General features: G+C 35.4%; 1 protein-coding gene across 4 annotated transcripts in view; it reads left to right on the top strand.

Annotated features, from left to right (window-relative positions):
* LOC120527408 (ephrin type-A receptor 5) overlaps positions 1-26,170 on the top strand; it is a 362,942-nt gene that overhangs the window by 196,783 nt on the left and 139,989 nt on the right. For all 4 annotated transcript variants that reach the window (XM_039750790.1, XM_039750791.1, XM_039750789.1 and 1 more), the window contains exons 4-5: positions 1,334-1,489; positions 12,118-12,453. In XM_039750790.1, coding sequence (XP_039606724.1) covers positions 1,334-1,489; positions 12,118-12,453 — 492 coding nt within the window. The remainder of the gene's footprint in view (positions 1-1,333; positions 1,490-12,117; positions 12,454-26,170) is intronic.

Below are 26,170 nucleotides of genomic sequence, written 5' to 3'. Positions count from 1 at the left end.
CCACATCTTAGAATGAAGAAAGACTTTCACAGACATTGAGATAGCATGAAAATCCCATATAGACACTGACAGGTATAGAGTTTAAATATAGGCAGCAAATCTATTAGGCAGTAGCACTAACCACCATACCATCTATTAATTAAGGTCTTGTCTTATCTTGTCTCATTCTCAGACCTGCTTAATCTAGGTTCATAGGTTTTATTTAACATTTTAGGTCAAATAGTGAGAAGATAATTTTCTAAACTTCACATATGTTTCTCATTAGTACATCTCGTGAAATGAAATTTTGGAATTATTCTTTTATTCAATTTTTAAGTTCTTACAGCTGATGCAAAATCCCTTGTTTTTTGGCAAAAATGTTGATGCCACATACAAACCAGAAAATGCATTCCTCCCTGTCAGTTGAACTTTTAAGACTCCTAAAATCTGAACCACTTTAGGCAAAGTATTTAAGAACAATTTAATCAAAATTCAATATTAATGTGGTATTATTGAGAAACTATTGTACTTGCAAAAGCAAACTACTTTTATAAACATCTCTTTCCATCTCTTTCCATTACTTAATTAGTCAGAGTTTATTTCTACAGCATTAGGTGTAAGTCAGAGACCAACCCTGGAAAGAACACTAGATCATTGCAGTGCATACTGTACTGTCCAACATATACATATAACGGGCCCTTGCAGACTATCTAGTCGATCTTATGGCATATCTCTGGGTTGTGAGGAGCACCAGAATTGAGTTATGCAGACTGAGCAAACTTCACACAGGTAGTACTCAAACCTGAATTTTAATTCTCAACTCAACCATTGTGCTACTCACTTCCCCTACTTTAAACACAAAATTCTGTTTATCTTACTGTTTTACTTAGGATCCTAATTTAACATTTGTTGCGTTCACACCTGCACTACTGCTGGTGTATTGCTACTACTACAAGAAACAACCTTTCTTTTCTTTATGTACAATACATTTCTTTGTGGGATTTAGATTCAAAGGTGTAAATTCCTCTATACTTTGGAAAGGTTAAATATAATAATTCATTTATGTTATTCATTTGGCTGTTAAACTGGCTGGACAAACTGAAAAAAAATATGATGACATAAAATAAAATGGAATAAATGCATAAGAATTAAGGCTGATAATTAAATGTGTTAAATTCTATAAACAACTTTTGCTGGGCAATCTAGAGAGCAGAGTGACTTCTAAAGTAAAAGTATTTCAAGACACAGCAGTCTGTTGAATAATAGCTTTTTCTTATTTAAATTAGGTGTTAACCACAACTGAATTTGACTTAAAATACACAATATCTATCTGTCTCTCTTTCCTACTGTGCAGTTTGCAGACCTGGATTTTTCAGAGCTTCCACTCAGAGCCTTGCTTGCAGCAAGTGTCCACCACACAGTTACACTCATAGAGATGCATCTACTGCCTGCGTTTGTGAGGATGGCTATTTCAGGAGAGACTCGGACCCTCCCAACATGGCTTGCACAAGTAAGACCTTTTAACTTTAATCACAGGATACATTCTCTCTGGTAAAATGTTTAAAATGTAAAAGAAATTTAGAAATATCTCCACATTAAATATTTTTTTTTATACTGATTTAGATGCATTTGCAAATAGTTTTAAGTATAAATATAATGAAATAACATACATACTATGAACAAGGGTGGCACAGTGGTGGATTGGCAGCGCTACTGCCTCGCAGTAAGGAGACCTGGGTTCACTTCCTGGGTCCTCCCTGCGTAGAGTTTGAATTTTCTCCATGTGTCTGTGCGGATTCCTCCGGGTACTCTGGTTTCCTCCCATTCAGGTTAGGTGCAGTGGCGATCCTAAATTGTCCCTAAGGTGGGTGTGTTTGTGTCCTGCGGTGGGCTGTCGCCCTGCCCGGGATTTGTTCCTGCCATATGCCCTGTGTTGACTGGGATTGGCTCCAGCAGACCTCTGTGTCCCTGTAGTTAGGATATGGTGGGTTAGATGATGACTGACTATGAACAAACAAGGCAAAAAAGAGAATTTAAATGAAAGTGATATTTTTTATTTGGTGATAGTAATACAAATCCATCTTTTCTTTTGCAATTTTCTATTTGAAACAATCATAGGGTTCTTTAAACTTCTTTCACAGGATTTTAGTATAAATCATTAGAAATCAGATAATTCTAAAAAAATGAGTTTTTAACTTAAGGGAAATCTTTTATCAAATTGTAATTGTAAAAGAATTTTAATAGAGTGTGCTAAAATGTAGGCTGTTAATGATTATAAATAGAACTGGCCCATGATTTCTATTTCAATAATGACCCTGAGGAATTACAGTAGCAGTTTTATAAGATCAAAGCAAAAGTTTTCAAAATTAGATGAAACAATAATGTATAAAAAGCATATTTAGAAATGTCCCTCCAAAGTCATTCTGGTTTTAAAGTATTAATTTCTTGTTATTGCCATTGTTGTGATGGGTTAAACCTTACAATGTACAGGTATCTATTTATGGGCAGACATAATGTATCCAGTTTTTTTTTTTTATCCTTGCTGTATTAAACTCACAGATAAGTGACATGTGACAAAGAACACCCTAATAGAATATGTGTTACTCTGACCATCCCTTTAACAGATAATTTGAAGTGGCTTGCTTAGAAATTATTCCAATATTGTAAAGTGCAAGATAGGAACCAGCCATAGGCAGGACACCTTCACACTAACACACTTATTCTCACAGGGTGTATCATGAAAACCATAGCACCTGAAAACATTGAGAAAATATACAAACTTTATTCAGACAAAGAATGAACCTGGGATTTGAGTCTAGTGACCTGAAGCTGTGAGGTGCATCCACTAACATCAAAAAGACACTCTTCCATCCTCATAATATGCAGTACTCCATTATAACCATATATTATTGATTTGCTTTTCAACCAAAACCTGCATAAATCTAAATAATATTTTTAGACACATACAAAATTTACTTCTGAAATGACTTTTAATGTGAATGCTCATAATACACACCTTTTCACACCTTTCATAACTGTGTTTTTAATGGGTCAGTATTTTATATGGTCAAGCCATGTTTTCTAAAAAGAACCTCAGGTATCAGTTTACAGACTTTAGCTGATCGTAAGATTTTTTTAAATCCATAGAAGCATCTTGTGCTTTATTGTGGAAAAGGCTGCTCTAAGGCAGAATGTCATGTCATGTCATTTTCTAACCTGCTTAATCCAGACCAGGGTTGCGAGGGCACATTTGTTAAATGTGACAGCATGTACTTCCTTGAATGTACAGGCTCTATGCTGTATTGTTATACCTAACTTTTTTTCATCTGCTTACTTAGGATTACAATAATCAGAAAAATTTGTGTATTTATCTAAATAATTAAAAAAACATAATTTATGGATTTTGATATTTTGAAATGACCAGAACACATTTGATAAATTTTAGTAACCTTGGGAATATGACATACAGTAAAAAAAACTTTGTTATTATCTTTTTTCAAAATTCCAGACCATATTATTATGTTTACAGTATATAATGGTGACATACTGAGATATATGATATGATGTACTATAGAGGAAAATAAGATTTCTATGTTTTAGTAGAATATAAAGAAAAGACAAAAAAAAAACTTTAGTTTAATTAAAAAAGGCAAATGCAAAAATTATTGCTATAGCCTCACAATGAAAGAAACATCCATTTATTTTTTGGCCTTGCCATGCTATATGTAGCGTTTTCACATACTTCCCTGAGATCATTTACAATTTCTTCAGGTAACAGTGCTTTCTTGCTGCATTCAAAACATGTAAATGCTAAATTATCAGAATGTTTAAATACTACCACTATGAAGGATGGATGCTGTCTATGCCAGTGTGCCTTGTGGTGGGTCTCTTCTTAGGTTGATTCCTGGCTTGCATCTGATGTTACTTGGGTAGAGATTAAATGGATGGCTTCATTTAAATAAGAAAAATGTTGTTAAATCTGCTTAATCCAGTTAAGATGCTGACACTTCTCTCTATCAGCATCTAATGAAAGTTAAGAAGCAACCAACCAATTTTTTCACCTGCAAAGTTCACTATACATTAGCAGAGCATATACCAGTAGAAGTGACTGCAATGCAGGAATCAACTCTAGAGGGAAGACAAGTGTGGGGCAAACTGTTGCACACACCCAAATTCCTTTTCACTAAGAACATTTAAAAACAACAATAAACTTAAAGTGCATTTCGATAAACCTGTTTGGTATTTGTTTATACTTTTTCAAAAAGCCTATAACTTAGGCAATGTGATTTACAGAATGTTTCTGGGCATTTTGAAAGAGCCAGTCATCACACATTTACCATGATCCATGCACACTTTTTTTCACCAAAACATTCCATTACATTGGAAGATATTTTTCTGTGTCCACAACATTTTCTTGATGTTCAATTTCAGATATATAGATTGACAGATGGGTAGTGCTTTAATAGTCCCAAAGGGAAATTTAGCTTTTTACAGTAGCTCAAGAATAGTATAACAAAAAATTCGGACATGAGTATCAGTAAGTCTTGCGCCCTAGGAACCAAGTTACCTGACCTATTCTATAACATTTCAGTAGTTATTTACTGCTGTGATGCTGATCTTTCTGATCATAAAATAGGTCATTATGATTATAATTAACAAGAAGAATTCATAATCAATTGTAGAATTTGGGTATTTGAGGGTTCCTCTAGAGTGTCTGTTTCTTTGGCACAATTTGGCTCAAAATTTAATCAGCACATCATCATCTCAAAACAGTCTTAAGATCCGAGTTTGGTATTTTTCCATCCAGCTGTTTTACCTCTAGACCAGGGGTGCGCACACTTTTTCGGCTTGCGAGCTACTTTTAAAATGACCAGGTGAAAATGATCTACCTACATTTAAAATTATATATTATATATATATAATATATATTATTATATATTACTTTTTACTTTTACTTGAGTACATTTGTGAAGAAGAAATGCTACTCTTACTCTGCTACATTGGGCAACACTCGAATCGTTACTTTTTTTCCATTAGATAAAGTCTGACAGACAATTTTCAATCTGCTCTGTAGCGTATGCTGTCAAGTTGCACACATGCCTTCCATTGCGTCTCCAGCTCTGGCGCGAGGTTTTGGATGTTCCCCAAGTCAAGGTGCTGCAGCTTTGAGAACAGATGTTGCATTTTTCGTTTGAAAGCATTAACTGAGCTAATCATATTGACCATGGTTTTCTCTTTTCCTTGCAGCTGTAAATTAAGCTCATTCAACATGTTGGTCAGATCAGGAAAAAAAAGCCAAGTCTAGCGGCCATTGATCGTTATTAAGTTGCTTGTATTCTGCATGTTTAATGACAAGGAAAAACTCCTTTTTCTCTGGCCAGGGGTCTTGAAATCTCAGCAGGAATTTCTCCCTAGCCATCTGCCTCAACGAAGGCATCTTTTATCATCTCTCCATCTTGGAAGGACTTCTTATGCTTAACACTAGAATTACCAGAGCCTACGAAAAAACTTGTAGATCCGTCCCACCTTAAATTGCTTCTTAAAACCGTTCTCACCTCTCCGCCAGTGTCTTTTGTCATCTAAATGTGCTGATAAACACCATCTGCAAGCAGCCGGCTATTCCATCCCCCCACTGAATTAGAACGTGCACAAACTTCTCCCAGCTCATGCCTTGATTGATTATCTGGGAGTGAAGTGGAGTTTTAGAGTGGAAATAATAGATCGTTATTTGGAACACACTCATTTCATGTGTGTTCCTTTTCTATAGTAATCTGTGTAAACACATTGGTAAAACAGAAACTTTTTCATATTTTAGCAATAAATGTTACAAAATGTAGGCATAAACTATAAAATGTGTGAAGCCAGAAGGCCAAAGATAAAATAAACACTTTCACAAAAGGTTCAAGAATGTCACAACAGCTACCGTGGCGTACCAGTAAGATTTCATCATTCAGAGCACAGCAGACTTGCTGTACCTGAGAGACCTGAGGTCGATTTCCCACTGGGGAGAAAATGTTTTTTTTTTAACCTTCTCTGTTCTGCCTGTCTGAACTCCCTGTCTATCTATATACTAATAACAGTAATTTTATTATTATATAGCAGCTTCCCTGTCTGCCTATCATATAGTGCCTTTCCTTCCTATCTATCTACAGTATATATCTATCCCCTTAGCTGTTTTTTTAATATATCTATTATACAATGCCCTATGGGGTGCCAAACAGGCAATTACAATGATTTTCGGAATATATAAAGTCATTCCTGAATATATAAACTCATTGCTGAATATATAAAGTCAAAGTTAGAAGTATATAAAGTCATTACCGAATATATAAAGTCAAAGCCTGATTATATAAAGTCATCATGATTTGAGTTTGCCTCTGTTATAGCGCGTCTGTGAAAACAGCAGTGTCAAATGTGGCGGGTTGGGGGGGTGGGTGTTTGAGTTGGGATTGTGAACGCGGTTGTGAGAATAACAGAATAAAAAAAAAAGCTAACCTTTACAATTATCATAAATTATATCGGCTGTTACAGACTGGAATCAAATGTATGTTTTTATTATATATTATATAATAGTAAAAATACGTGCAGCTCACTTTTCAAAACGGACTCATCTGGAATCGAAACAGTGAAGTTCAGACTACTAGTCAAGAGCTGATATTGTTGCGCCAAGGATATCGCGTATTAGTTAATTATAGCTGCAGTTCTTGAGAGACGATCTACCAGAAATTATTGCAGGGACCTGATTTCGAATCCCACTCATGGCACATTGCTGAATGGAACAATATATCTGTAAAATAAATTAAAAAAAAAAACTTTCTCTTCAACTAACGGTGTTTTGAATCCTACATTTCAGATGTAGTTGTTTATTTTTCTTTTTTGCTTAAACAAAAACTGTTTAATGAATGATTTTTTCAAGGAACACATGGACAATAAGCATAGTTAAAAATCACACTTAAACAAACTGCCTGCCCATTCTATTGAATCATAATTATAACAAATAATAATGCATTTCACTTCCTTATATAGTGCCTTTACCATGGTCTGAGACGGCTGCACAGATAATCAAGAGGGGTACATTAAAAATGAAAGCACAATAAGAATGAATAAATAATAATGTACAGCCTAGTTGATGTTGACATTTAATTCATTTGAAGTAGGTAAAAATAAATATTTGGAAATATTGCAAAGGGAAATGTTTATATACTTAGCGCAAAAATGTAGAGATAGATAGATAGATAGATAGATAGATAGATAGATAGATAGATAGATAGATAGATAGATAGATAGATAGATAGATAGATACTTTATTAATCCCAAGGGGAAATTCACATAATCCAGCAGCAGCATACTGATACAAAAAACAATATTAAATTAAAGAGTAATAAAAATGCAGGTAAAAACAGACAATAACTTTGAATAATGTTAACGTTTAACCGGGTGGAATTGAAGAGTCGCATAGTGTGGGGGAGGAACGATCTCCTCAGTCTGTCTGTGGAGCAGGACAGTGACGACAGTCTGTCACTGAAGCTGCTCCTCTGCCTGGAGGTGACACTGTTCAGTGGATGCAGTGGATTCTCCATGATTGACAGAAGCCTGCTAAGCGCCCGTCACTCTATCATAGATGTTAAACTGTCCAGCTTCATTCCTACAATACAGCCTACCTTCCTCACAAGTTTTTCCAGGTGGGAAGCTTCCTTCTTCTTTATGCTGCCTCCCCAGCACACCACTGTGTAGAAGAGGGCACTCGCCACAACCGTCTGGTAGAACATCTGCAGCATCTTGCAGATGTTGAAGGACGCCAACCTTCTAAGGAAGTATAGTCGACTCTGACCTTTCTTACACAGACCATCAGTATTTGCAGTCCAGTTCAATTTATCATCCAGCTGCACTCCCAGGTATTTATAGGTCTGTACCCTCTGCACACAGCTGTGTGTTCTAGTAAACAGCATACACACCACTTAGTTATATAGTTGTATCTGTCTTACACATATTTAATAAACTTAACCAAGAATGTTTAAAAAATCATTCAAAAAATGTGCAGGTGAATGTAAATATATCTGCACAAACCGACACTTGTGAGTAACATTTTTAGACAGTTCAAAAAGAAACGCAAATCGCAAAGCGTCTTTGTGCTGACTTGAACAAGCTTTTGCAGAATACATTAACTGACAAGAGGCTAGCCCGCCCTTTCTGAGTTTTGGTAGCCAACTCGAGCCGTGATTCGTCAGTTCTTGGTAGCTGAATGAGCAGTCATTGACCAATTCTTGGTAGCCGATACGGGCTGCAATTGTCCCGCGCTTTCAATTCTTGGTAGAATCTTGGTAGCAGAAAGCGAACTGATTGGTTTTCGCTACTAAGAATTGCCTCCACACATGGTTGCTCGGGGGCACCACCACAGCGCTCTTAGCAAATGCGTGTCAATATCGCACTCCCTAACGCGGGTTGTTTTTCTGTAGTTATATTTTTGAATAAAAGCACACTTGTTCTATTATATTTGTACTTTTTGTGAAACTGTTTCTTTGATATTTGGACATCAGGCTTCACACATCATAAACTTTATGTCTACATTTTGTCAATTATGACTAAAACATGAAAAACTTTTCTTTTTCAATGATGTGTGTACTTAGATCTATATAGACACAGAGCACACATGAAATGCAAGTGTATTATTTATAAAAGGTGTCATTTTGCTTGACTTCTCACTCTATACAACTCTAAGCAACTGACACGCAGGTAAACAGACTTGAGCTGAGAAAATGTGCACCGGTGGGGGATGTGATAGTATGCTGCTTGCTGTTTGCTGCTTAACCACAAATTTAGAAGACAAAAGACATGACAGAGAGGTGTGAAGCATTTTAAGGTGGGATGGATCTACGAGTTTTTTCGTAGGCTCTGGTAATTCTAGTGTTAATGATCGAGTGACTCACCTGGAACGATGCTTCGGTTTGTCTGCTTTTGCTTTTGAATTCAGCCGAGTGAAAAATTATGGCTGTCCGATTAACTGCGATTTTAGTTCCCTCTCCTTTCTCTTTCTCAGATTGCTTTTCTGAAGGAAGTCAGTTTCGTATTTTTTTTGCACAGTTCGAAAGTGCCTTTCCACATTTTCCTTCTTTGGAATAGCAATGATAGATTGACAGATCAGACAAACGCACTTCGATTGTGACATTGTGAGAGAAAAAAATCCTCTTCCAATTCCACATCCAGCCCATAACCAACAATTTTTTTTTAAATCCCTTCTTTAGTCAATATAAATTGGAAGGCTAACTAGATCACTTAGATAGCCAGAGTTTTGCAGTAGCTCGCGCATTTGATCGTGCGTGCGGGATTACCAATGTGTTAGAAGAAAAGAGATCTCAGACTGGCCGCCCTGTATGTCAGTCAAGTGGCAAATGCCATAGGGAGGATATATGATAGACTAACATTTTTAAAAAAAATTTTTGAATGCAACGCAATCTACCTGCACTACCTTTCCGATCTACTGGTTGATCGCGATCGAAGCATTAGCCACCCCTGCTCTAGACCATCCTCAAGAAACTGTGAGACACAGACACACACCCATCATGGAGATATCAGTGTTTTTGGTATCAGGGGACCCTAAAATGTCGAGATCTATTGAAAACCAGAGATTAAATTTTTGACAAATCTAAAACTTTCACTTCACTCCCATAGACAATAGGTTATGGTGGGGGGGATTGGGTGTAAAGTAACAAACAACAACAACCCCCCCCAAAATACCAAGTATTTACCAAAAAAACCATCAAGTTAGTTCAAAAAAGTGTGTGAACTTTTCTTAATGTATGCTTATTGTTAATGTGTGTTTATATGTATACATGTTTAATCATCTTATATTTGGCAACAACACAGTAATAAGTCTAGCATTTGTCTAGAATTCTGCTGTGTTTTCCTGGTCCTGGATGGTCCATTCATGTAAACAATATAACTATGCTATCGACCTTCTCTGGTAACCTTTACTCTTTTTTCTTTGTAATTGAATTTTCATTGTGATTCAGAACTTAATTGTGCCTACTAAGTAATTACCCCTTGATCTACCATATGCTGTACGGTTTAAAAGTTTACAAACATTAAGTACAAACATTGCAAATACAACTGGAAAATACAAACATATACATATGAAAAAGTTTGGGAACCCATCTCAGCCTTGCATAATAATTTATTCTATTTTTAACAAAAATGATAACAGTGGTATGTCTTTCACTTCCTAGGAACATCTGAGTACTGTGGTGTTTTCTGAACAATGATTTTTAGTGAAGCAGTATTTAATTTTATGAAATTTAATCAAATGTGAAAAACTGGATGTGCAAAAATAGGGGTACTCTTGTAATTGTGCTGATTTGAATGCATGTAACTGCTCAATATTGATTACTTGGAACACCAAATTTGTTGCATTAGCTCATTAAGTCTTGTACTTCATAGACAGGTGTGTCCAATCATGAGAAAAGGTATTTAAGGTGGTCAATTGCAAGCTGTGCTTCCCTTTGACTCTCCTCTGAAGAGTGACAGCATGGGATTCTCAAAACAACTCTCAAAAGATCTGAAAACAAAGATTGTTCAGTATCATGGTTTAGGGGAAGGCTACAAAAAGCTATCTCAGAGGTTTAAACTGTCAGTTTCAACTATAAGGAATGGAATCAGGAAGTGGAAGGCCACAGGCACAGTTGCTGTTAAACCCAGGTCTGGCAGGCCAAGTAAAATACAGGAGCGGCATATGCGCAGGATTGTGAGAATGGTTACAGACAACCCACAGATCACCTCCAAAGACCTGCAAGAACATCTTGTTGCAGATGATGTAACCGTACATCGTTCTACAATTCAGCGCAATTTGCACAAAGAACATCTGTATGGTAGGGTGATGAGAAAGAAGCCCTTTCTTCATTCACGCCACAAACAGAGTCGCTTGTTGTATGCAAATGCTCATTTAGACAAGCCACGTTAATTTTGGAACAAAGTGCTTTGGACTAATGAGACAAAAATTGAGTTATTTGGTCATAACAAAAAGCTCTTTGCATGGCAGAAGAAGAACGGCGCATTCCAAGAAAAACACCTGCTACCTACTGTCAAATTTGGTGGAGGTTCCATGATGCTGTGGGACTGTGTGGCTAGTTCAGGGAATGGAGCCCTTGTTAAAATTGAGGGTCGGATGAATTCAAGCCAATATCAACAAATTCTTCAGGATAATGTTCAAGCATCAGTCACAAAGTTGAACTTACAGAGAGGTTGGATATTCCAACAAGACAATGACCCAAAGCACAGTTCGAAACCTACAAAGTCATTCATGCAGAGGGGGAAGTACAATGTTCTGGAATGGCTGTCACAACCCCCTGACTTGAATATCATCGAAAATCCGTGGGATGATTTGAAGCAGGCTGTCCATGCTCGGCAGCCATCAAATTTAACTGAACCGGAGAGATTTTGTATGGAAGAATGGTCAAAAATACCTCCATCCAGAATTCAGACACTCATCAAAGGCTATAGGAGGCATCTAGAGGCTGTTATATTTGCAAAAGGAGGCTCAACTAACTACTGATGTAATATCTCTGTCAGGCTGCCCAAATTTATGCACCTGTCTACTTTTGTTATGATGCATATTGCATCTTTTCTGTTAATCCAATAAACTTAATGTCACAGTTGAAATACTACTGTTTCCATAAGGAATGTCATATATTAAAAGGAAGTTGCTACTTTGAAAGCTCAGACAATGATAAACAAAAACTACTTTGAAAGCTCAGACAATGATAAACAAAAATCCAAAGAATTAAGAGGGATTCCCAAACTTTTTCATATGACTGTAAACTGATTAATTTCGTTAAATTACAAGATCATTACAAAATGTTCTTAATATGCCAACACATGAGCACTACACTCATACTGTATTTGGAGAACTGATGCATGAGAACAATTTTAACCATTTACTAAAGAAATTGAGATGAACTATTATTCTATGAAATTGATTAGCGGTTTCCATTAGATTTTATTCATTATGTTTCAAGCTAAGTAAGTGCTGCAGATATCATGTCATAATTTATTTTGATTTTCCTTTAAATGTCTTTAACACATGAGTTTCTAAAATTATCCAAAATGATCTTAAGCTAAATCTGTTACATTCTTTCTCATAACTAGGACCCCCTTCTGCTCCTAGAAGTGCAATTTCCAATGTCAATGAGACCAGTGTATTTCTGGAATGGTTATCTCCATCAAACACCGGTGGTAGAAAGGACCTTACCTACAACATCATATGCAAGAAGTGCAGCACAGACTCTCAGATGTGTGAAGAGTGTGGCAACCATGGAAGGTACCTTCCTCAGCAAACTGGTCTATCCAATACTTCAGTGATGGTCGTGGATCTCTTGGCTCACACAAATTACACTTTTGAGGTTGAAGTTGTTAATGGGGTCTCGCTTCTGGCAAAACTTCCTCGACAGTTTGTCACTCTCAATGTGACCACCAACCAAGCAGGTAAGTCTTTCTGTAGTTATATTGACCTACTTTTTGTATTCTTGAATAAGGCAGGTGTTGTAAATATAAGACCAAAATACTTCAGAGATCCTGTTTCTGAATGTCTCCAATGAGAGTTTTCCTAAACTGCATATTTGTTTTCTGGTTATTTTATTTATTGTGAAATAGTGGAATGTAATTGTAACTTCCTGAATTTGAAACCGGAAGAAGTTTTCTGATTTGCAGTGCAGTCAGAAGGGTGTAATTATTATTTATGTTTTGTTATAGATAGCTACAATGCTTGGTAAAAGAAAGAAAGAATGATTACTTTCCTTGTACCAGTGAATCATACGATATTATGTTCTTGGTGAAGTCATTCTAGATTTTGGAGATTTTGAAATTGTCACAAATTACTTTAAACTTATGGCCAAATGTTTATTTCTCCATTAAACTCAAAAACTTACCTCTTTAAAATAATATTAATATAGTTTAGCAAGTACTGCAGTTTTACTGTTGGGTTGTGTTAACATACAAGACCGGCCACCCAGATGAAGTAGTGATTGGCCTCACAGAAGACCATTTCTAAGAATGCTTCCTTGGGTGTAAGGAGCTATATGTAATAACATAGTAATATCTATAATAAATGACAGACCTTGTGTAAGAGTAGAGGCCATCCTTGAGATGGTGCAGATCACCCAGACTAATGTTAGTGATCCCAGACATATAAAGGTTAAGTATCTGTTTTAAATAAACCACACATTAAAGGGATATACACAGGGGTAATACAAAGTATGTCAAGTAGAAGTAAAACGCAATCTGTCCTGCTTCTCTGGACTTTTCTATATAGGTCTTAAGTGTGTGGTGGGGTGATTTGCCCTCTTGCTCACCTACTAATTACCACCAACCACTTTCTGTCTTTCGCCCTTGGTTTTGTTCACAGTTTTAGCCTATTCCACCAAGAAAGTGGGCCCTTGCCCCACCACACTGTGACCTGATTTGATGAGGCTTAAACATTCAGGTATAACTTTCAGCAAAGCCGTAGTTTTATGAAGTCTATAGCCCCACCAAATCACTGCACTGTCAGATGAGCCCTGCATCCCTAGGCCATGAGTAGTCCGTAAAAATCCAGTCAACTTCTGATTTTTTTTTTTCCTGTCTTTCAGTCAGTGACTGTGTACTGCAATGTAAATGACTGGACAAATATGCCTAGTCTTTACCTTTAGATGAACAACATAGATCTTCTCCTACTGCTCTGGGACCATTCTGTTATTTGTCTCGGAGACATTTTTCCTTCCTGCCAGCCCCTTGCATACTGTAGTGGACAAAAATTATTTCAGTATTGTTGTTCATACCAACCTGGCCTACCTGTTATGTCACCAGCAAGTCAGAAATAATCCTGTTAGGATTAGGTACAAGGCATGACCAGTAGATTGTCAATCTACTAAAATAGGTAGCACTCCTTGGATTGAGTGAAAAAAAGGGCTCCATATAAGTTTCCCATATGAACTTCAAAAGAACATTATACAAAAAAATAATCCCAATCTGGAATCAAACCTGCAACCAACAAATGGTGAAAAGACAATATTTCTTATCATTACAGTTTGCCACTTGGAATGTTTAATGTATAACCTACTATACACATAAATATGTAATTACACTTTTTATTGAGTTATCTCTAGATTCAGACAAAGCTACTATACACATTTTCATTATAAAATATTTTCTCCGAACAAATATTGTTGCGCTTGTTTCTGCCTATAGCAGGAGTGTTACCTTATATTTTTCATAATTCTCATTACATTAACCTTACCTAATTTACTTTCAATACATTTCTGATCAATGAAGTTCAATAGTAAAATTGTTTAAAATGAAAGAAATTGCATTTGTACATTAAACATGTGATTATATAGAGTCATTTTACAACAAATTAAAACCTTATCAAATGCTATTGATTGATATTCTAATTTTCTATAGTGTATTATTGCAGAATTCCCAAAAATAATTTGTAATAATGTTAACCAGACCTGTCACAGTGTATTAACAATCTCAGCTATGCATTATTTAGAATCAGCTTTGTTATTTTTTATTTCTTGAAGTAAACACTAGGGGCAGGTGTCAATTTTTTAAAAATTACAGCTAAACATATGTTTTACCAATCAATAATGCTTAAAATTAAATATTAATTTCCATTTACCGATGAAAGAGGTTTTGGCATACAGACATTATTGTAGATGGTCAGTATTTTTTACATTTAAATATTGAAATAGAAAGCTCCCTGAGCTGATTTCATAATTTATCTTCCTTTGCCGACCTGGAACAGCATTGGTAGTGACCTCCTCTTTTTCTGCCTGGCAGATTTCTTAGCAGCTGTAACTGCTTATATGTACTGATGTCAACTTGATTGATGATCAGTCATACCGAGTTTAAAAATCTATGAATAGCATTTATGTGGTGACATCTCAAACAATAATACAACTGTATTTTGCATTAGAGTGGTGACTCTACACAAATTATGTTTTTTAATGTTTCATTCAGGGACATAGAATATTGTGGCACTATTTAATTGAACTTTTACATTAAATGTTTAAATTGTTATGTTTGAATAAAAAGTTAATGATACATTCGGTGCATTGAATATGAGGATGGAAGACAGCTATAAAATTACCGCTACCTACCATAAAAAGGCAACCTTGACAAAGTTATCTTTCTTTTTATTTATTTATTTTTGGTTGTTTTGCACTGGTTGGTGATGATCAGTTAAAATCCAGGGCAAATGATTACTGTAGCAGGCATCAGGTTTATCATGTGCTTTCGTGACAATTGTGACATCAGGCCACATATTCATTGACCAATGCACTACATGGCACATTTTTGCATGTTTTTATTCTTAAGGCTCCATGTATTTTTTTAGTGTCTAAGTCACTAAAATGTCTCTTCAAGCAACTTACAGCAAATAAATGAAATAAAATGCATATACATTAAAAAGAACAATATGAAAGGTGCATAGTATAAATGACACGTGAAAGGACAAATTCAGTATAAAACTTGATCAGATAAATAGACATTCACTTTAATTGAAGAAAAGTCTGAGTAAACAAGTGCAGCACAAGATGTAAGATGAAAGATGCAAGAAACTGCATCAGTGGATTGCTACAAAAAATGACAGATAGGATGAATTTGTCGGGTTCATCTTTAAAAGTTGATGATAAAATGTTACATTAAATACACTGATCAATAGGGAGCTTGTTCTAGACTACATGCACAATTATTTTGAAATTATGTCAATGTCTGACCTTCAAAGGCTATTTTGGAAAAGGTCATAATTGTTTTAATGACCACATTTATGGAGACATGAGATCACTACAATAGGTATTATGGCCCAGGAATTGTTTCAAGTCAGACATTGTTATTCAATCTTATTTTCAAGAATAATATGGCGTGGCTGTAGATGTACATCAAATAAATCATATTTTAGTAAAATTGATGGTTATAGATCAGATGCTTTAGAGTAATCTTGATTTTCTTGCTGTATAAAATATGTACTAAAAAGGCATTATTCAAATGTGTTGAATCTAAAAGAATCTGAAGTTGCTTCCCTGTGTAATTCTTGTAATATTGGAATATTAATTGACATTTCAAGAAGAAAACTTTGTCAGATAATGGTATGAACATTTAGAACTGTTTTTAAGATAAGTTTATTTTCTTTTGTCTGAAGGTCCAGTCCAGTCCAGACATATAGCCAATAAGGTTCTTTGCAGTTTGTGGTTTGGAATGACTCAGACATTTTAGCTGTTTTGTACTGTATATTTATATTAGCTGTTCTGCTTGGCATTACGTGGAAGAATGATAAAATGCATGCTACATGTATTAAATACTTAAAAAGAAACTATGATACTTATGACCTCCTTGTCACTGCAGAAAGCATTTAGTCCTAGTGAGCATGTTAAGCCATTGCGCAATTTTACTCTGAAATTGAGTGTGAGATTTACAGCAAGGAACAATTCATAGAACAGTAATAATAATTATCTCAATAGTTCAGTAATAATTTTGAAATGTTATACAGCATATATAATGCATCACAATAAGACAATGAATATGACATTTTTTGTTTGTCATAAAATGAGCATTCAGAAAAGAGGAAATACATTTTTTGATAAAATCAGCTATCTCAGAGTTATTAAGGGACAACTGTAAAAATCTAAATATACATTGTAGTCAACATAAACACCTGAAATTATGCTGTTTTGTCATGCAATGATTTCCAATTCTTATTGAATTAAAAATCACATCAATATCATGTTATATTCTGAAGATATTGAGTTAAAAAAGTGCAAAGCTCCAATCAAAATTGCAACTTTTAGTGAGGTGGTCACATATTTCCTCCTATATATTTATACTTAGAAAATTAAAAACTTTATTTGCAGAGTTCAGTTTTCCACATCAAATGGTTTTTGCGAAAGCTAAAAAAATTGACAGATGTCTACAATTTTTTTGATTCTGATTGATTGATATTGATTGTGAGTATATATATTTTCCAGACTGTCTAGTTATAACACTATAGGTTTAGTTCTGGTGGCAGTTATAGCACCATTAAGGCAGGAATCAGTCCAAATGAAAATGCTAATCCATCACAGGCCACACTCATATTGGAAAATCTAGAGATGCCAATTAAAGTAGCATGCTCATCTTTCTGATACATTTTTTCCAATAAAGTGTTTATTAATATAATCGATAGTAATACATATGTAACATCAATAAATATCTTCTGTGCATGTAAAAAATGCAAATACCATATAGCAGGCAACACCATCCCTGAACCATGTCACCACAAAGAGCAGCAATGCCAACTCAGTACACTGCTACACACCCAACTAAGAGAATCAATGCATCAAAATTTTCTGTTAAAAAAGGGTTTTACCAGGGAAGTAGTTTTAAACTTATTCTCAGGATGCTTCATTAATTCAGACAGCCATTAATGCAGACAGCTTTACATTAGTGAAATCACAGAAGGAGCACAGCAAGTCGTTCAAAGTGATTAGCTCAAGAAGATGGACCAGCACTGCTGCGCAGGGGCAGCAAGCCCTGAGAAGTCTAGGAGAATAAGTATTTGTGATAAATTGTAAAAGATACCAGCAGAGAAAGTGAGGGAAAAATTATAGACCAGAAAGCAAGAACTGCAGAATAAAACACTGAGAAGAATCTAGGCAAAAGGTTTATTATGTTCATGGCAAAAATAATCCAGGCAAAGGCTGATTAAGTGTAGTTATGCAAGGGGTGAGATGAAGCCTATGCACATTATTAAACTTAGTAAAGAATGGCTAGGATTCTTCAAGGAATATAACAAAAAGTTGGGAGTAAGCTGAAACTCAGGGATATCTGAGAAAGTAGATGATGGGGTTGGTAGGAAGTCTCACAGAGCATACAGCATAGAACTAATAGTGACTTCTTGAGGAAAAGTGATGTAGCTTTCAAGGGAGAAAAGTGGATGATTAGGAAGAGGAGATGTGATCAAGACCCCACAGACCCTTAATGCTGAGTGTAAAATGCAGATAGAAGAAACAGGTAGAGGAGAGAATGTGAAAATGGGACTGAGGATTTTGGAATGATTCAAGACCAAAACTAACATGCATGTTACCATAAATACTCATGCCAAACATGCATCCATTCAGAATAAACACTGGAGTGATTACCAGTAAAGCAAGATAGTTAAATAATGAGCAATTCCCTGTGCTATTTTAGTTTTAGAGCCTAGCCACCTTTCTGTTTGGCACCAAATCTGGGTAGCAAATATTGTCAAGAGACCAGATTCAAACCAAAACAAACATTTGTATTTAATTTATAGAGGGGCAATTGCAGACTCAGTGGTTAGCTGAGCTGGAGGGATGGTAACTTTTTGTAAATTTTGTGAATTTTTTAGAATTTGTAAATTCTCGTTCTTGATTGTTTTGTTTTTTGTATGTTTTTTGCTGTAACATTGGTTTCTGAATTTTGACCAAAAGTTGGATGGCAAAATTTTGTGATCTCATAAACCTTTTTTGAAGTATTTTTTTTATTCTTGTTAAGTGAACTCTATTATTTTTATTAGAAGAAGCACTGTTTTTGCCTTGGGCTATGATTTTCTTATGGTTCTCCTTTCCCTTTTGGAATTTATAAATAATCTTTTTGCTGGTGTAAGACATGCACATCTTATTCTATGTCCCACAGCCAGGCTTAATTTAAATTCTAAAGCCTGTTTTGAATTTTCCTAAGCCCAGAACCACAACACCCAGTGATACCAATCTATGTCTCTTGTAACTGTAACTTAATCTGTAGAGCAAGGACAAACCCTTTGTCCATTTAAGTAGGAAGAAAGAATAGCGAGAATCATAAAGTTTGCAGTATAAAGTTTGATCTGGGAATAACATTCATCTAGATAATAGCAAAACAAAATTAAAAAGACAAAGGGCTATTTAACCGTGATTGAATTGACAACTTTGTATGTTCTAATCAACATGCAAGAAATCACCAATCTCAGGTGCCATGAATACTGAAAACTGTATAAAAATGCATGTAAACCTTCAGTACACACTGTATTTGTGATAAATTATTAAATTTCTCATACAAGCAAAATGTATTGAACTATATTAGGTAAAGTATCAATATGAAACTGCCCCAGCGTGAATAAATTGATTTTATGAGGGCCAAGAGTTTACTTGACTTGGCTATAATACCAAGTCTTGGTGCAGTGAATCACAAACCTGCCCATTGCTACAAGAGTGCATTTAAATCAGTCCTAACACTTAAAATTTTCATTTTATTTTTTTATTTTTTTTACTATGCAGGGGCATGACTTTTCCAACAAAAATATTGTTAATTTAAAGGTAATTAAGAAGTGTACAGTAAAAGAGATTAAAAAATCTTAATCTGAGCCCTTAGTACTTTCCTAGAAGGTTCCTGCATTGCCCACTCAACCAGTATTAATCTCCAAAAATAATATAGACTCAATGAGAACTGATCATAAAATTGTGCATCACATTTTCATCTACTAACAAAGATTTACGAATTAAAATGATGAATTTTAAGAGCAACTCTTAAGAAAAGATATGAGAAAGATAATGTGAAAAATGTAGAATAAGTTAGACCAGTGCTAAGGAAGCAAATATATCATTAACTAGCAAAATACCCGCGCTTCGCAGCGGAGAAGTAGTGTGTTAAAGAAGCAATGAAAAAGAAAAGGAAACATTTTGAAAATAACGTAACATGATTGTCAATGTAATTGTTTTGTCACTGTTGTGAGTGATGAGTGTTGTTGTCATATATATATATATATATTTACACACACACACATAAACATATATATATACATATCTATACATATACACATATATACATACATATATATATCTACATATATACACACACATATAAATACATACACACATACATACATACATACACACATATATAAACATATATATACATATACATACATATCTACATATATACACACACAGCTATTTCGTATCAGTGCAATACGCTGCTTGTTAAAACGGATGACTCCCGCTCTTACGTGCAAGTCTGCGTGGATATTATGAACTATCGTATTTGTTCAAGTTCTATTTTTAAATACAAGGAATTTTTATTTAGTCAACAGAAATATCTTTGGTAGGAATGGTAAAAACAGACAGGAATATTATTCGTGAATAAATCAACTCAAACCTTAAACAACTTATAATATTTTGCTCTCCATAAAAATATATCCTGTCTAAATTATACAAGTTAGAAAATAAAGTAAACGTTAAAAGAACAAACATTCAAATTTCTTTACTCTTATGTAATTTTATATAAAAAATAAACTTAGATTTTAAATATCCCAAAAGATTTTGCTCTCCATAAAAATATATCCTGTCAAAATTATACAAATTCAAATATGAACATGCTGCATAACAAAACCTGGAAATATAAATAAAATGTGTTCCTTTCAGCAATAACAAATCAAATCATTCAGTTGTCTTTGCTCTTATGTCATTTTAGAGCTGGACGCCTGGCATCTTTTTTTGGCCACAAGTTCGTTTATGTTTGGTGTGAGGTTCTGTGTTGTGGAGATTCTCAGGATGGATTGAAGGTGCTCATCAGTGAGGCGACTCCTGTGTGCTGTTTTGTTAGTCTTTATCACTGAGAAGAGCTTCTCACACAGATATGTGCTACCAAGCATGCACAAGGTTCGAGCCGCATGTAGACGGACTTTTTTTGTTCTTCAAAGTCACCAAAGCGCCGTGCAAACTCAGTGCGCAGTGCGCTCAGTTTATCAGCAAAGTGCGTATTTGGGAACACCGTAGTGACGACTTGGTTTAACATTACTTGGCAACAGGGAAAGTGGGGCAAGGTGCAGCTTCACTTGAAATCACTTTGTGATTGTGCACGGGTTAAAACGTCCGCTGAAGTGTCAGATTCCACAAATGAGACACACGGGTTCAGTAAACATATACTCAGCCTCCCATCAGTTTTTAAAGGCTCTATTTTCAGAATCAACTTTTCTCTTCAGCATCGTGTGAGCTAGCTTTGCAATAACTTGCAGCATCATAAGGTAGACTTGATTAACGCGGTAAGTGTTCGGCAAGGCAGCTGAAGCGCTGCATTATGGGATCTGTAGTTTATTGTGTTACCAGCGCTTTATATACCCGGGCTTTAATAACAATAATACAGTATATAAAATGATCTCGGGGGCCGGATATAATTACACGCCGGGCGGATGTGGCCCTGCCCTTGAGTTTGACACATATGGACTAAATAGAACTTGAAAAGATATATTTTTTCAAATGTGATCGCGCAATTCAGATAGAGTTGACGCGCACTACAGCCTGCATGCCTCAATAAGTCATCCTCCCCTCGCTCTTACTTTTTTACCGTTCATCTAATGATTACACCGAGTATGGCTTTACTAAAACAATCATTGATGGCGAAAAAAGTATCCATTATTCGAGTATGTAGATCGGGATATATATATATACATATATATATACCAGCGTATCGCAGCGGAGAAGTAGTGTGTTAAAAAAGCTAGAAAAAGAAAAGGGAACATTTTAAAAATAACATAACATGACTGTCAATATACAGTATTTGTTTTGTGAGTGTTACTGAGTGTTGCTGTCATCAAGGATTTGATTATCATTATTTCTTTCAATCAGGTTCGTATTTGTAGGATGTGTTGTGTTCAAGTTACATTCCGTGTTTGTCAATCGTTGTAAAGATGACAGGTTTCATTCATCGATTCGTTTCTTACTGCATCAATAAACAGCTTGTCTTCTTCTTTATCTGAGACCTGACACACTGCATGCATGGGTTTTGCACTGCATGCACTGTCTTCCTTAAACGGGACATTGACTTTTTCCAATGTGTGCTTTGTTTCCGCAGTAGCTGGATTTATGAATATGCTTGTATGTATCAAACGCTTCATATTTTTTGCTGCCTTTTCAATTGTGTAATTCAGTTTTGTTCAGCTCTTTGGAACTGTTGCTTTTTATCTGTGCACTCGCCAGTTCACGTGAGCGATCGGTGTACATGCATCGAAGGTTCCCAGCTGTGCTGGTGCCATCTCGTGCTATGTCCATGGCTGTATTTAATGTTACCTTAGTCCTGGCACTTAAAACTTTCTCTCGCAGTTTCGCTGAGTTTGTGTCAAACACCACCCTGACCATCTCATCTTCCTCTCCATAAGCACAGTCCTTCACCCGTGAATATTTACTCGTGGCAGTTTGCTATTGGATTGCCCTTATATGGGCAGGCACTAAATTACAAACGCCAGCGGCAGCCTGTCTATGAACTTAATTTAAAGTGTAGGTTTACATCGTGCTTTGTTTCCGAAGTAGCAGAACTCATGAATATGGTTGTATATGTCACTCGCTCGCTTCTTATTGTTTCGCTGCCTTCTCAATTATATAATGCATGTTTTCTTAAGCGCTTTTTTGAGGTCTTCCTGGTTTTCTATGTACTGCGTGATTACGTGGGAGGCGTGATGATGTCACACGAAACTCCGCCCCCAAGGCGTTGAAGCTCATCTCCATTACAGTAAATGGAGAAAAACTGCTTCCAGTTATGACCATTACGCGTAGAATTTCGATATAAAACCTGCCCAACTTTTGTAAGGAAGCTGTAAGGAATGAACCTGCCAAATTTCAGCCTTCCACCCACACGGGAAGTTGGAGAATTAGTGATGAGTCAGTGAGTGAGTGAGTCAGTGAGTGAGTGAGTGAGTGAGTGAGTGAGTGAGGGCTTTGCCTTTTATTAGTATAGATTATACCCTAAGATGTATGGCATTAAGAAAATAAAAAAAAATATTATGTGGCTAATATTTTTAGTGTGTTTAAAATATGTTTATAAAATAAAAGCTATCAAGTAAACTGAGATTTTTACAGAGCTTACAAAAGGAACATGTTGAGTGAAGAAAGCCCATGGAAAATGGTGAAGGGGACTTAGCCAATCTATGACAACATTTACATCAATAATTATGTGCAGGTCATAACCCTGAAGGTTAAGCAGTTGTCTGCTTAAATTTAACAAGAAAGAGATTAGGTTAATAAAAGGACCCAAACAAGATCTCATGTCCTCCTAGTTATGTGCATAAATAACAGAAACGACCCATCTTGTTAGTCCTCAAGGCAATGAACTTTATGATGCATGAGGAAATCTGAGAACCAGTGTACTAAGCAGGATGATGATATAACTTTTTAAACATCATAAATTTCTCAATTTTATATTGCTTTTTCTGTCAAATAACACATTTCAATCACTATATTGAAATAATCAATGCAGTGCACCAAAACAAATAATGTATGTTTAGTATGAAATTATTGTCCTTTCCTAAAATTAAAATAATTTATTTGTATAAAAAATGAAGAATTCTAAATCTGAGTCTAGATTAACCTATACTAAAAGGGCTAAGTGTAATGTAAGTTTAATTAGAAACAAGACATATAAGAACTGAATTTTTAACATTAGCCAAGAAAACGTTTTAATCTCATTTCATAGAGGGCAGAGATAACAAATTCCCTGATGCAGTGGGCTTCAACAGGTATCCAACAAATCTTAGATTACTTGAATAATGTGATGTAAGAAATCTTGTCTTATTTTCACAGCACCCTAAACACATGGTTTATCTAAAATATTAATAAACTACATCTGAGAAATCCTTTTGTGAATGGCTGGGGATCACAAATATTCAAATGGAATTGAGCTTTTCAATTTAAGGTCCACACATCCCTATTATTGTTAGAACCAGTAAACACTGCAAAATAATGTGATTATGCTGGAAAATCACTAAGGAAAAGCCTTAATTCAAGGCATCACTAGCATATTCCCTTTCAAAGAAACTACACTATTCCATCAATATAAAAGAATGACCAAATAACACCCGAAGTATGGACACCAAGAAAAATCACAGGCAAGCATGAAATAAAAAAGACGCAAAGACCAGAGTTGATCAAACAATGCCAGATGACACATATGTAATTTCTTGAAAGAAATAAAGAAAAGTTTTATTAGGTATGGCTTGGTGCATAAACATTTTGGAAAGGGTTATAGAGAGAAGGCTTAGGGAAGAGACCACCATAGGGGAGGAACAGTTTGGTTTTATGCCAGATAGATGAACAACTGATGCAGTCTTTCTATTGAGGCATCTCATAGAGAAGTACTGGGAAAAACAAAAAGGACTGCATATGCTGTTTATTGATTTGGAGAAGGCCTATGATAGAGTGCCATGTCAAAAGGTCTGAAGGTAGATGAAAGAGAAATGAGTACCAAAGAAGTATGTGAGGATTGTCCAGGATATGTATGAATGAGTGATGGCATGATTTAAAAGAAGTGTTGAGGTAACAGACAAAATCCTAGTCAGAGTAGATCTGCATCAGGGATCTTCTTTAAGTCCTTATCTCTTTGATCTGTTTATGCTTGTTGAGTCATGTGATGAAAAACAATTCCCCTGGTGCATTTTTTGATGATATTGTCCTGTGTAGGACCAGTAATGAGGAAATAGAGAGGAAGTTGAAAGAATGGAGAAGGGCTTTGGAAAATATAGGACTGAAGAAAAAAAGGAAGAAAACAGAATATGTGAGGTTTAGTGATTATCAGGATTCAGAATGCAGCCTGCAGAGAGAGCTGTTGAAAAGAGTGGATACACTGAAACATCTAGGGTGAGTGATAGCCTAAAATGGAAACACTGAGATAATCCATAGAGTGCAATGTGGATGGAACATTTCTAAGAAGGTATCAGGAATATTTTTTGATTGAAGAATTAAGGCAAAGGTCAAAGGTAAGATTTTTAAGCCAGTGATGAGATCAGCAATGATGTATGGAGCTGAGACATGGGCAGTAAAGGGAACACAGGGGAAGGAGTTACATTTGGGAGAAATGATGTTGAGATGGATGTACAGAGTTATAAAAAAGTGACACAATTAGAGGTACAGCAGAAGTAGGAGAGATATGTGAAAAAGAACAGAAAAGTAGATTGAATTGGTATGGACATGTGATGAGGAGTGACAATGAGTATGTAGGCATAAGAGTGATGGGAGTAGAAGTGCAGGGGAATAGAAAGTGAGGGAGGCCTAAGCAGAGGTGGATGTATAAAGTAAAAGAAGATCTGAAGGAAAAGGATTTGACTGGGGAGGAGGTGCAGGACCGAGCTGTATAGAGAAGAGTGATTGAGCACATTGACCCCACACAGAAGTGAGAAAAGATGAAGAGGAAGAAAAATGGATTGGTGCATGAGTGTGCCCAGTTATGTCCTAGCTTCTTGATATGAAGATGAAAAATTTGCAATTCTCTATGTTTTCAAAATTTGGAACTAAGTTATTTTTGAATTTCTTCTGTGCCATTTTGATGATTGAGATGTGGCCACAGGAAGGAGACTATTGACTTTGTTTCATTGTAAGTAAACACTGAAATGTAGAACCAACAAATTGAAATACTGAACTGACATTACTGGAATTGGTTAAGTTGGTTAAGGTTTAACAACTGGACTTTCTTTTACCATTCTTTTTTGATTTGATTAAGATTGAACAATTGAAGGTTCAATGAGCAATACATTGGAATGATGTATTCTTTTCAATCACATATTTGTGTTGTACTTACTCGTATTTACTGAATGTTTAAAAGTTTTATTTAGAATAAGGATTACAAGAAGGCATAACTCATCACTCATAATATATAAGGTTTATGAGGTTTATACTGTATAAAAACGTAATTAAAGGGTCTTCCTTTTCCTTTGGGAATGACATGATTTTCTGTATGATTCCCTTTAATGTAACTAAGAAATTAACCATTGGACAGAGAATAAAAAACATCTTTAAATTGCTGCAGTGTCAACAGTGTTGTCTGTGTACTTTATCTAGTACTTTTGATAATACTACTTCTTGTAATAAATGATTAGGTTATATCTCTCTATTATAATAAAAAAAATCTTGGGACGAGACGTGACTTTCTCAGAGAGACACTTTCACCTCCCGCGAGACGAGTTTTAACCACAGCCAGGCCCAGAAATAAAAGACAAAGAGTAAATGACAAAGTAGAACATCGTAAAGAATTCAAAAACATTGGCACAATACACTTGCAGAGCAGGTTAGAGATAATGGAAGTACGAAAATTTGAAAGTCTCAAAAAATGATAGTAAAGATCGCATTAGTGCAAACAAACTGAAATTATTACTCGGTGAAATAACGGAACATCAAAAAGAGATTGAATATATTGTTTGGATTTAAACTTTAAG

This window comes from Polypterus senegalus, chromosome 4 (genome assembly GCF_016835505.1).
Source record: "Polypterus senegalus isolate Bchr_013 chromosome 4, ASM1683550v1, whole genome shotgun sequence".
Classification (NCBI taxonomy): Eukaryota; Metazoa; Chordata; class Cladistia; order Polypteriformes; family Polypteridae; genus Polypterus; species Polypterus senegalus.
The sequence above is the reverse complement of the archived record's forward strand: the minus strand, read 5'-3'. Positions and strand labels throughout refer to the sequence as shown.